A 13,474-nucleotide genomic window follows, 5' to 3' on the forward strand; every position below is an offset into this window, starting at 1 on the left:
CTAGAACTTTACACTGTCAGCAGGCAATATTGAAACTCTTGCACACGATACAGAATATACCACGTACACTGTCAGTAGGGAATATTGAAACTCTTGCACACGATACAGAATATACCACGTACACTGTCAGTAGGAAATATTGAAACTCTTGCACACGATACAGAATATACCACGTACACTGTCAGTAGGAAATATTGAAACTCTTGCACACGATACAGAATATACCACGTACACTGTCAGTAGGAAATATTGAAACTCTTGCACACGATACAGAATATACCACGTACACTGTCAGTAGGAAATATTGAAACTCTTGCACACGGTACAGAATATACCACGTACACTGTCAGTAGGGAATATTGAAACTCTTGCACACGATACAGAATATACCACGTACACTGTCAGTAGGAAATATTGAAACTCTTGCACACGATACAGAATATACCATGTAATAAAGACAACTGTCACTTCAGTGTTGGGACATGTACGCGGTTAAATATTATCATTTATGTTAAGTCTGATTGAATTAGTAACTATGTTGAACATGTGGTACATATTCACAAAGTAATATTTTTAAAAGGTCGTACTGGTGGTGGTACTATGGGCAACGTTACAGAAGCTTCAGTTATTTGCATGAAGATGAAATTTTCTAGCAGTCTGTACGTGTTCTAGTAGTAAAATAACGAACTTCTAATAAGAATAAAGCTGTCATAAAAGTGTCCTTCGATGACGTGACGATTCTCTACTTTGTCTGATTGTTTTCTACATTTTCGGTCTGAACTTCATTAAACGTGAGAACATTTTGGTTACACAAAATCCTGCGGTCTTATTACGAATTCCGTGACACCTGCTAACACGGAATAACGTAAATAGAAAGAATTGATTTACGAAACGGCTTAATGCAAAAAGAAAGCCGAAACAAGTGCAATAACAGCTAAGAAGTTTAAATATGGGGTCGTTAATATGTAATCAAAAGTTAGAAGAGAGAACACATAATTTATGACATTTGCTGTGTTTTATTTCAATAAATAAACAGTATTTGTCTATTCGAGTATCTTACCGTGTCGAGAATCTGCAAGAACTTCAGCTATAAAAACTGCTTTCTTCATGTCATCTACATGAGCAAGTTTACTGTCGTTTGCTACACACATAGAATGTGCTTCTAGCCACCCAACCCTCTCCAGATGGAAATAGTATTCAATCTTGTCTTCATAAACATGATACTCAGGTTGGATATACGCAAATCTGGCAGCTAAAATTAGAATTAGATATTAAATAATTTTTGTTATTCGACTGACTAGACTGACTAAAGCATTTGTTAAATTATTGTATATAATTTTCAATTGATTGATATATATATATATATATATATAGGCGCGGATCCAAGGGGAGGGTTATAGGAGCTATAGGCCCGCTTGACGTCCACGTACATACTGGATAAAATGGGCCTCAATGCAACTTTCTTTACACTGGATAAAGCGGCAGACTATGGTTTAGCCCCTCCCTTGATCATATCCTGGATCCGCCACTATATATATATATATATATATATATATATATATATATAAGGAATGATCAAATTAAACCCGTTTGGTAATGATACAGAATTGTATTGTTCTAGTAGTACTTGTGGCCAGGAGTAAAAGTGAGGGAGAACGCGGGGAGACGTATCCCAACTCCAAAAAAATATGTACGGGGTCCCTCCAGTTCTTAAAAAAATACAATGGGCAAAGATAGTCAGGGGGACGGCGTAACACCATGCCGCTACCTACCGTCCTCTTACCTTTTCAGATCCACTTTTACCTCTGATTGTGGCATTAATGTAGTGATCATTGTGAAAGGATTTCTGCCTTTGCAGGAATAATGTTTGAAGCATGGCATTCACCATTCCCACATAAATATGAGCTGTCCTCTAGTTTCTGAGTGTAAATGATATTAACCGACTGATGTGTTACGTCGTATGAAGGACATCTATGAAAATGTGTGTATTGAATATGACCGTAATGAATTGGGCAGGAATGTTTCGCAGAAATCGAACAACAACAAGCAATCTTCTCCTTCTCGGTCAAGTATATGTTGTTGCCACAGATGAAAACTTATTGCGGCGGATGAGTATGTTTGCAAGAATAGACGTGTGAGCATTCGAGTAATAACCATGAAACTGAATATGAGCTATGGAACAGCACCAAAGCACGTCCCTTGCACTCAGAAAATGGAACATTGCTCGTTGATTAGGCTTAAGATGGTTAATGTCATGGTTGAAACCTTATTCCTACAAAGACAGGAAACACTTCCCAATGAATACTACACTAATGCCAGAAGTATAGGTGGCACTACATATCACCACATTAGAAGACTATGAAACAATTGTTTTTACCTGGGGTTCCAAACGGATTTCATTTGATCACCCCTAGTTATTTTGCATGCATGTGTATATCTAATTTACTGAAAATCTTGAATTTTGTAATCATATTAAAATCCATAGATTAGCGTTTCTCCAATTCATACTGCAAAGTAACATTAAAATAATAAGACTAAAGGAAAATAAATCTGGTGGTTCTAAATTTCATTATTCGGAATGAAACGAAATCTTTAGTTCTAGTCCTAGTTCTTAGTTCTGGCGGCTAGAGAAAGTGCTTTTGGTGCACCAAGCGCCAGGAAAATCAAGTGCGTAGTTCTACGCCCCACTATTAAGCTCTTTATGCTGAAGTAGGTGGATGATTAACGGAAGGGAATGATTGTGAAATAATACGAAGGAAAGGTAAATGTGAGAGGAAAACGCGACAAGATGTTCTCCACCACCAACTTAATTAATTTGGGATCAAACCAGAAATCCTTAGTACCACTGGCTAGCATTCTAGCATTAAGCCACTGTATCGTCAAAAAAAGGTCGTGCGCTCAGTTCCCGATAAGAGAACATCAAACACTGCAATGGCTCAGGTTAAATTTTAAACTGAAGGTGTCTTCTTATATGCTGTAAATTCAAATAATCATTCAAGTTCTAGCCCTTTCCATTGAAGGAGACGTATTATGAGTGCAGGTAAATTACAATAGAAGAAGAATTAACAAAATGAAGATCGGATGTTTGTGTGAGTGTGTAGAAAGAAGGGAGTCATAAAACTCATGGACAGGGTATTATAAATATCCAACTCACACTGCTTAGGATCGAACCATAATATTTCATAAAATAGATTAATACTGTACCACTACGCCGCAGTGACTTTTAGTTATAATTGACTTATTATACATCATCATCATCATAGGTATTCTGCCCTTACTGGTGGGTCACTTGCAGCAGCTGAGAAGCTTCCATGTTCCACAGTCCTCCGTTAACCTCTTCGTCTTTACGTATGATTTTCTGTTTTTATATCATCCATTAATTGTAATCTCCTTCGCCCTCTGCTTCTCTTTCCCGCCACCATACCCTCTATGACGTCCCTCATGATATAATTTCTTTAGGCAATGTCCCAACCAGTTTCTCTTCCTCTTCTTAACAACACCTAAAAGTGTTCTTTTCTTTTCCACCATTTTTAACACCCACTCATTCATTTTCCGCTCGACCCAACTAATTCTTTCCATCCTTCTCCACACCCACATTTCGAATGCTTCCAGTCGTTTTACGTACTGTCCACATTTCCGCCCCATACAGTAGAACACTGCACACGAAGCATTTTATGAGTCTTTTTCTCAACTCTTTATTCAAGGTCCCACAAAACAGACTTTTCTTCCTCCTAAAGGCTTCTTTCGCCATTCCTATCCTTGCTTTTATTTCACGTTCGTACTTCATGTCATTACTAAGAATACTACCCAGATATCGAAAACTATTTACTTGTTCTATTTGCTCCCCTCCCACTTTTATATTTGACACAGACCTTTTCGTTCCAATCACCATGGCTTTTGTCTTTCTAACATTTATTTTCATCCCATATCCTTCAAAGCCCATCATCAGGTTTACTAACATTTTATTGATTTCCTTTTCAGATTCTGCAACAAGCACCATATCGTCTACAAATCACTTATTATACTGCAGCCGGTAAATGTAGGCCTACGTAATTTCATAACATGTATGTGTTTTTGTGTCGATAAAATAGGACCAAAGTGGGCTATGTCGAAAGCATTTAAACTATACTCTTCGCTTAATCTTTGGTAACGTAAGCTAATAGAAGACATCATCATATGTGTGAGTCGTCTCGAAATTTCTTTCATTTTTTCCTACTATTCCCTTCCATTTGTAACTCATGTCTTCAGCAAGTAGATCATAGTCGAGGTAGTATATCAGACTAGCCGCATATTTACCAGAGAACAGAACAACCAATCCGAGGTCCCAGGCAGGAAACTTGTAAAAAGTGTAAGAAAGCCTCGAACCTCATACTTACTCTAGCACTTGCTAGACAAAGGCATGTTTAGTGTTGTCATTGAATCAGACGGTCAATGCACTTAGGCCTCTCTCTCCACACCTATTTCTACCTCGTCTTGGCTGCCCTGTTCGCTGGTCAACACAAGGCTAAATCAACACAAGCTTTAATCTAAAAATTGCATTTCATTTTCGAAATTTTGATCTATTTCAGTTTAATGTTCTTCAGTGTGTCGTAAAAGTAATTACTGTAGAGTTCGATTGGAAATAAATCACTACTGGTTGCTCGTGTATACAAACTCCTTTACCTGGTTATTTATAATATATATAATTTACAAAAGTAGCGAGCTACAAAATTATCTGATTGTTTTTTCTTAATATTGATATTTACATCACAATATTATTCACCAATTGCAATCGCAACAAAACAATAGTAATTCTTTATCTCCCAAGAAATTACATGATTTAAGTTCAAATATCTGTAGTAACTAAAATTTGTAAGGAAAGTTTAAGCGCATACCCACCACCGCTTACATACCAGTTCCCTATGGTGGGACGCATCTACTCCCTATGGAGTGACCGATTCGCTATTGAGCGAACCCTCCACTTTCCGCCTTTTCTGATCAGAAATAAACACAATTCCCTCTTGTAGCGACCACTTAGTACAGATTAATTTATGTGTTTCAGATGATAATCACTTTTATAAGATATAATTAGTTTGCAAGCATATCTTTACCCAATGATTAGCAAATGTGGCAAGGAAATAATACTCCAGAATGCGTTAATTTATTATTTAAAGCTAAAAAAAGTGACATAAAGGAATTTTATAAAATGGAGCCCATATTTTCATTCGACACGATAATTATCCTTACACTGGAATAAGGCATCTTGCAAACACGAAATTATCTCTATGACTCGTGTTTCAAGGTTAGGCAATACATACCAAGGAAATTTCGAATGTGTACTTATTTTTAAGGGTTAAGTTCCAAAGTTGGGCGTCCGTTTTCAACAAAATTTTTAAAATTTACAGGAAAGATAAGGATAATTTGATCGTTTGTGTGCTTGATAATATATAAGGGTCTAAAAAAATTGTTTATTTGTTATATATAAGCGGTTATAAACATGGGACTATATACCGAGCGGAGGGAACTACTTTGCGCAAGGTAACCGAACAATTGCATTGTGGGAAAGTAACGAGCATTTATGTTATCAACATGGCGAATGTACAAGGGCAATGAACTAACAGTTTTAACATTTGTGAAGCAATACGTTGATAACGAGCAAAATCTTTTAAAAGTTTGTGAAGAGCACGGATTAATGAACCTAATAACAAATTGCAGAAAATGTGGAAAGGAGATAAGAGCGAAAAGACGTGGTGAAAGCGGACGCCCAACTTCGGAATAAATGCCATTTTTAATGTGTACCAATGCGATAATTAAAATTCATATTATCTATTTTTTCCTTTGTTTTCGCTCTGTCTAATAGCGCACTTTTACAATTAATAGGAATTAACAAATATGTTATCATCACCTAGTACAGGATTCTGTGTTTTTCTCCTGAACGATCATCTTTACAATATATCCATTTCGGGGTTATTATCAATTTGTACATAATTATTTGTACATGAATCGAGTAACGAAAATATTACTTAAAGCAACATACAATGTGAAACATTATTATTAAAGGACCCATATTCTCAATCTGCTCAGTCTTTTTCCATTATATTGAAATGAGCGTATTTTGAAAATATAAACCGAATTTTACGACTCATATTTTAAAGCGAGGTAATTTGTAGTGTCAAGTATGTGTCAAGAACTTTCAAGTGTGGGCTTATTTTCAATATGAAACGATATCATTACTGCAGATATATTCGTTAATTAGAATAATGTGGATTTCACATTACAGTCGCAGTACTTTTGACCAAGTCGACTATTGCACTATTTTGTCCCAAATTTGAATAATTATTTAAAATTATGTGCACTGGCGCAAATCTCGGGGAGATAAGGGGGATATGTCCCATCCGATCTTGAAACTGAGGGGGATAGTTCCCCAATAATCCGATATAAAATCTGTTTTTTTTTTTTGAAGAAATGTGATGATTTGATCAGATTGCCACAAACAAAAGTGAGATGAAATTTGATGTACCCCGATAATAAGCCCCAAATCATCCCGCCTCCCAATGTTGAAGACAACTTTGCTCCAATGATCCTCCACAGCATTCTTTTTCAACTTCATAAATATTTTGAAGATCGAATTGAAAAATATATATATATGGGGATGGTCTTATCTGTCTCCCAGGGTTTGCGCCACTGATTATGTGGTACTAAATATTCTATAGTCATGGCACAAATTGCAACCAAATTAGCACGAGCATAAGCTCAAAAACGCTTGTACTAAATAATAAATTGTTACAAAGTAAATAAATTGTAGATAATAAACACATTAACGCCGGGTATGACTACATTATAAAAATTGCATAGAAAATAAAGTAAATCCAAAAATTGTATTAACTTGCAACTTGTATTAAACAAAATATTTAAACGAAATAGGCGTTCGAGACACTTCGTCGAATCCTGGCGCCACCTTGTCACGACCTTCTGCAGATTCATGAGACATAATACACCAAGGGCCAAGGGGATAATAACTCTCCCCCACTTGGGAACTTTTGCCACTATATAAGAAATATTCCTTAGGGTCCTTAGAATCGAAAAATAGTTGTTGGTCAAGATATATGTGCAACACCTGGGTCCTGAAGCCCTTAACACTTTAGCACCCGTGTATATTTACAGACATCGATGGGATCTCTTGAAATGATCGTAGATCAGACCGTCAACACTGGAACAAGTTACACCTCGATCGATTTTGTTAGGTAATGAACGAGACAGTTCTGTGTACAAAGGAAAACTAATTGAGGGATATTTCAGAAAATTTCCCTTTAAAAAGTTCCTTCTCGAGATTCTTTTAGTTATTACGTGGCAACGCTGCATACTACGTGAATAATAAAATGTATTTATGTGTTCTATTTTATGTTAAACTTAAATTGAAAATTTCCTCTTGATCCTTCAAATAGCAGCAGAGGAAATATATATTTTATAGTCTTCACATGATTCATAATAATTGATTTTCAAGGAAGTACGAGTATGACTTTGTGTCAATGTACAATTATTACGTGGCAACACTGCAAAAAACGTGAATAATAAAATGCATTTATGTGTCCCATTTTATGTTTACCTTAAACTGAAAATTTCACTAAGGGTGTACAATTATCCACTAAGGATGTACAATTTTCCGCCACACATGATTTAACAGACTTACTTAGCAACCGTGGTAATTTTGTGAAACTTTGGTAGTCCCAGCCATAGACCGTGTTTGTGTCGTATTTTGTAGGAATTTGGATGTAAATTAATGTTAAGCGGTGCAGCTTTGCAGTGTCACACTCTTGTTGCAGTTCTTTGTCCTGAAAGTTTCTGTGGAAGCTTTTTTCTATTAAATTTCTCGTCCTCATGTCAGTTTCGTTTTATGCGTAGTGTATTACACAGAATTTTCGATTTTTCACAACAGAAATCCCTGTTCTTGTTGCAATTGTCGTCTGTCTAACTGGCTTCTTTTTGTTTATCATTCTTTTCCAGAATAACTGACTAATGTGTTACTATTATTAACTTACAGACAGACAAGAACATAGAGAATATAAATCAATTATTATGAACCATGTTAAGACTATAAAATACGTATTTCCTCTGCTGCTATTTCATGGATCAAGACTAAATTTTCAGTTTAAGTTGAACATAAAATGGGATACATAAATCCATTTTATTACTTATATGGTTTTCGGTGTTACCACGTAATAACTGTACATTGATACAAAGTTATACTCGTACTTCCATGAAAATCAATTAATACGAACCATGTGAAGACTATAAAATACATATTTCCTCTGTTGCTAGTTGAAGGATCAATAGGAAATTTTCAGTTTAAGTTGAACGTAAAACAGAACACATAAATGCATTTTATTACCCACCTAGTTTGTAGTGTTGCTACGCAATAACTAAAAGAATCGCGAGGAGGAACTTTTTAAGGGAAATTTTCTTAAATACCCCTAAATTATTTTTCCTTTGCACACTGAAATGTCCCGTTCATTACGTAAACTGAGATCCTACTCTCTTAGAAATCGATCGACGTATAACTTGTTCCAGGGTTGGACTAACGTTCTGATCTACGATCATTTAAAGAAATCCTATCGATGTCTGTAAATATACACGGGTGCTAAAGGGTTAAGGGGCCCAGGATCCAGGTGTTGCACTTATATGTTGACCAACAACTAATTTTTGATTCTAAGGGCCCTACTAACATTTCTAATATAGTGGCAAAAGATCCCAAGTGTGTGTGTGTGGGGGGGGAGTAGTTATCACCCTCTTGGCCCTTGGTCTATAATTCATTCTTCGTTCATTTAATTTCAATTAAGCCTTCTTTGGGATGCCTATTTCATAGGCTATAATGTTGAGTTCCGGCAGCCTTCTCCCTGTGAAGGTAATACATTTTGATTGTTATGAATCAGTTTGTACCGTTTAAATTTTCCTTAAGATCACCGAAGTTAATTTTGTTGTAACATTAACGACTTTTGAAATTTTGTAACAAAGTTGATTTATTTCAAGAATCAGTTTAATAGAAATTGTGATATTTATAATTTCCTAGTCATCCCATTAACCTATTCATTCATTCTTTCTAGAAAAGAACCTCACTCATATGTTTTCTTCGCTGTTTCCTTGATTGAATCTAGTACGCTACCTTCCTTTTTCTTCACTTCTTGAGAATGGTCTTTAGACACAAGCATAAACTCTATTGAGTACTCGAATTAACAGGGGGATGGAAAAAAAATCCTCTCTCGTCAAAGTTTATCCTTAGCTTGTGTAATAGTAATAACATCTCTGCCATGGATAATTATTTCCGCGTCTCCTGAAGAATATTATGACAATGTTACTTTGTAAGACAGTAAATCAAATTTTGTTTATATTATCGTGTAAATTTAATTTCATGTTTTCGATCTCTACTCGAATACTTCTGTAAATAGAAGAATAACGAATTTTTGGATTCTAAGAGCAGAGCAAAACATCAAGGTTACAGTGAAAAAATAAAGTCGTGTACTTTTCTGATGGAGTTAGCTTTATTCAGAGACACTTTTGAAAATCAATTAGCAATTTTATTTTCAATTTCTCATTTGTCTTTGTGTTGAGGGAGCCTGATGTCTAACAGAAGAATTACACATTATGTTTTGTCATAATCCAATTATATCTACATGGTTTATATTGCAAAATTGTTTTAAATGTACATCTTCAAACTTGAAACATAGTGTGAACTTTACCTCCATTCACCTTTTGTACTTGATGGATTACAAGCCAAAGCAATTGGGTTATTTCTGTATGTAAAAGGAAAACATATATGAAGTTCGAGACATCGTGGCACAGAAAGACGGACATACAAATGATACATATTGTCGTTTTAATTTTTAATCGAGGAGGGGAGGGGGTAGAAATTGGAGTAATTCATCCCAATATGGAGCTAAATTCGCCACCGATAATTTTTGATTGATTTTATTCCCATGCTCTATCGATTACGGAAATGAAATGATCAAAGAAAACGTACATATTATGGTACCAAACCATTTGAGATTTGAGAGTTATCATGAAATTCTAAACTAAAGAGGTGAAAGGGAGTGTAAATCCACTACCTTCTTTTTTTGCTAGTTTAGGTCTATACAGAAAGAATGGTTGGGAAGACCCAAACTAAATCTATTACGTACTACACCAAAACAGATATTTTTTTTAACGAAAATTACCGTAAAATATAGTAAGTAAATTCACAGCATGAAGTAAATTTACCATTTTATTCTTGTTAAATTTTAAGTCTGAGATGTGAATATAATCACACTGCCATAAATAAACTATACATTGTGTTTTGACATAATCGAATAATTTACGGGGTTTATATTGGAAAATTGTTTTAAATGTATATGTTCAAACTTTGAATATGCGGTTAGTTTTACCCCATTTTACCTCTTATTCTTCATGGATTGTGACCCTAAACAATAAGATTATTTCTTTAGTTGAAGAAAGGCGTACACAAAGTTTCATTAAAATCGAATAACTTTCACGTTACTTATATTGGAAAATTAAATTGCATGTACCTATTCAATTGTAAATTTGCGGGTGAATTATAAATTGTACACCGTTATTCTTGATAGATTGCAACCGTAAACATTAGGGTTATTTCTGCAAGTTCAAGGATAGCATGTGCCAAGCTTCATTAAAAGCAGATATTTCCTACAAGACTCACAATAGAAACGACAAAATAATAAACAGACACACAATCAAGTCAAGTGATAGAAGTTTCACTAACATTCGCTTCAATAATAATAATAATAATAATAATAATAATAATAATAATAATAATAATAATAATAATAATAATAATAATAATAATAATATAGTAATCATTAAAATTTTCTGTTACAGTCTGGGGACTAGCTTTCAAGACATTAGTTTTCTAAATGTTTGTTTGTCAATAGTTTTGATTTTTAAGTGCTTAGATGTATTAAAGACAAAGTATAAAAATCCGTTATAAAGTTCAAAGTTTACAATCTACCTTGAATCTTACCATAAATAACCTATTGTAAAAAGATTTAAATCCATACGTAAAAGTGGATAATTGGTATTTCAGAGACAAAGTTGTTAGATAAATACGTACGTGGACAAAAAAAAAAAAAAAAAAAAAAAAAAAAAACGCACTGCTACTTTGTAAAACTACTTATATTAGTGTTGTCTTTGAGGGATAGCCTTTAGACTGAAATATGTTTATACATAGCAGTATTTTAAGGCTAAACGGTATAGGCTTATATATAAAATTGGATTTGTATTATTGTGGCACCTACGTCAGAAGAATTTTTTTTTAGCCCTGCATACATATTTTATTGAGTATGAAATTTGAAACAAATACCAAGTTATGTAATATACTTACGATCATGACTGAAGACTGGCACGAACACTAAGGTTAGTAGTTGAGTATACCTCAGGCTAATAATTTCCATATTTTTGTTCGCTCATAAATAAGAAATATGTAAATTTAAATATAATAGAAAACTCAACAAAAAGAGAATATTGTTTTGTATTGAAGTTTATGTTTATTCTGTTGTAGCTTTCCACAATGTATAAATATTTGAATATTTCTCTCATAACGCCTATTGTTCTAAAGAAATATGTACGATGAATATTTAAGATACAGAAAAATAAGAAGTGTGTCTATAGTTGAATAATGAAAGTGTAATTTATTATCAAAAACTTTTAAAGTGAACCACTTTGCAAGAAATTGCTGCGATGCATTCACTTGGAATGATCTACTCGTTACTACTTTTGTCATTCATGAAACATTACATTTGTGTCCATGAAAAGTCTTTTCATTTGAAATTTAAGTCGTATATCTATTTGTCTAATTGAACTACTTTGTTATTTTCTGACTGTTATTATTCTCATGCGTTCTGCTAACTAATTTGTTTGTTATTTTCAACTCCTAAACATAGACTTTGTGTGATTCAATTAGTGTGACTATAGGACATACTTGTGTGCCAACAAAAATTGAATATAGCTATGAGATTTTTGCTATATGTATCGAGAAATCTTTAATATATGTACCAAAGATTTAGCCATCCCATGGAAAAAAGTACTTGAGGAGCAGCTACAAGATGGCAACCAGATAAGTTCAAAAGTTTAAATTCTACTTTAATACACACTTTTGTCTGACATTTTCAATTGTGGACAAAGTTCAGTTCCACTGTAATGGGCCGTGAATTGATGAGTTATGTACTACTTTCATTCAGGGGCGTCATTTAGGGGGGCAGGAGAGGGCAATCCTCCAAGAGTTTGAGAAATATGTATACTTTAATCGATTGTCTACTAATATACTAATATAAAACGTGAAAGTGTTACGTGGATGCTGCTCTTGTACCCCTCAAGCAAAGTCTGAAATGACGCTTCTGCTTTCATCTGGAAATCAACTCCTACTACCTTATCAATTATTTCGTATGGTAGGATTTGCATTCCTGGATGAAAATTCACTCTATGAAGGCCTAACAGCTATGAGTATAAACACAATGTACGTTCATATGCCATAAAAGCAACAGTGCAAAGAACGCCGACCGACCCATGTTAGGTGATCACTAAAACCAATGGACGTAACTTACCCTGTCATGATAGGGCGAAGCTGATACAGAGAACAAGCCTGTCAGTGACAGTGGCGTTATTCTTATAAGTGAAGATAATTGAAATATGCTATATTCTTCATGTTACTAGACGCCTTATGTGTCAGATACCTTTATCGTTACAGATAATGACTTAATAGGCTGCATTGGCATGCGAGTTTAGTTCATCATGGTTTCCTTATAGGATATTAATTGGTTAAAACCATATACTTCAGGTTGCAGGTAAGAGTCCCATATATTTTGATTATTTATATGGTCCTTTTTGAAATAATATTAAGTATTTCTTACGTAAATTCTAGAAGTCTATGTTCTCTAGAAGTCTGGAAGTCATATCTTAAGACAATTTTTACATATTAGTCTCTCTGTTAACCGACTACCATGGGACAATGAAAAAGTTGGTTAAAATGAAAATCACCTGCCCCTTAATTATATAGCATATCTATAAGGTTGAGAAAAGTTTACAGTATCGTAATTCAATAAATCTAACGTGCCAGAATCATATGTGAAGCTATTTCAGTGATACTCAATTGATTCATGAAACACATTTATTGACGGCGTGTGTGTCTGTATTGATTGAAGAAAAAAAAAACAAACTGAGAAAATACAATTGATTCAATAATATTGAATGAAGTACAGTACAGTTTTCTATTACTTTTGTCTGTATGTTTATTATAGTTATGGAGTACCGAGGATGGCTGATAACGAAATGACTGCGTGTAGCTCATGTTAGGCATACAACTGGAAATGTTTAAAAATTACAATTCTTCCCCTAATTTCCTTCTTATTGTTCTCCAGAAGATTCACGTTGGGCACTATAACATTCGACTTAGTATAGATGAAGTTAAAGGGAACCACTAAAAGTAACTGTTGAA

At 34.3% G+C, this 13,474-nt stretch overlaps 1 protein-coding gene across 1 annotated transcript in view; it reads right to left on the reverse strand.

Moving 5' to 3' along the window:
- The window catches only part of LOC145668221 (uncharacterized), a 63,676-nt gene extending 52,174 nt beyond the window's left edge, over window positions 1-11,502 (reverse strand). Inside the window, exons 1-2 of the mRNA XM_081735873.1 lie at window positions 11,366-11,502; window positions 1,061-1,252 (exon numbers count right to left, since the gene is read on the reverse strand). Coding sequence (XP_081591999.1) covers window positions 1,061-1,252; window positions 11,366-11,435 — 262 coding nt within the window. The 5' untranslated portion in view covers window positions 11,436-11,502. The remainder of the gene's footprint in view (window positions 1-1,060; window positions 1,253-11,365) is intronic.
- Between the last annotated feature and the right edge of the window lie 1,972 nt (window positions 11,503-13,474).

Source organism: Thermobia domestica, chromosome 13 (assembly GCF_964235325.1).
Source record: "Thermobia domestica chromosome 13, izTheDome1.hap1.1, whole genome shotgun sequence".
NCBI classification, from domain to species: Eukaryota; Metazoa; Arthropoda; class Insecta; order Zygentoma; family Lepismatidae; genus Thermobia; species Thermobia domestica.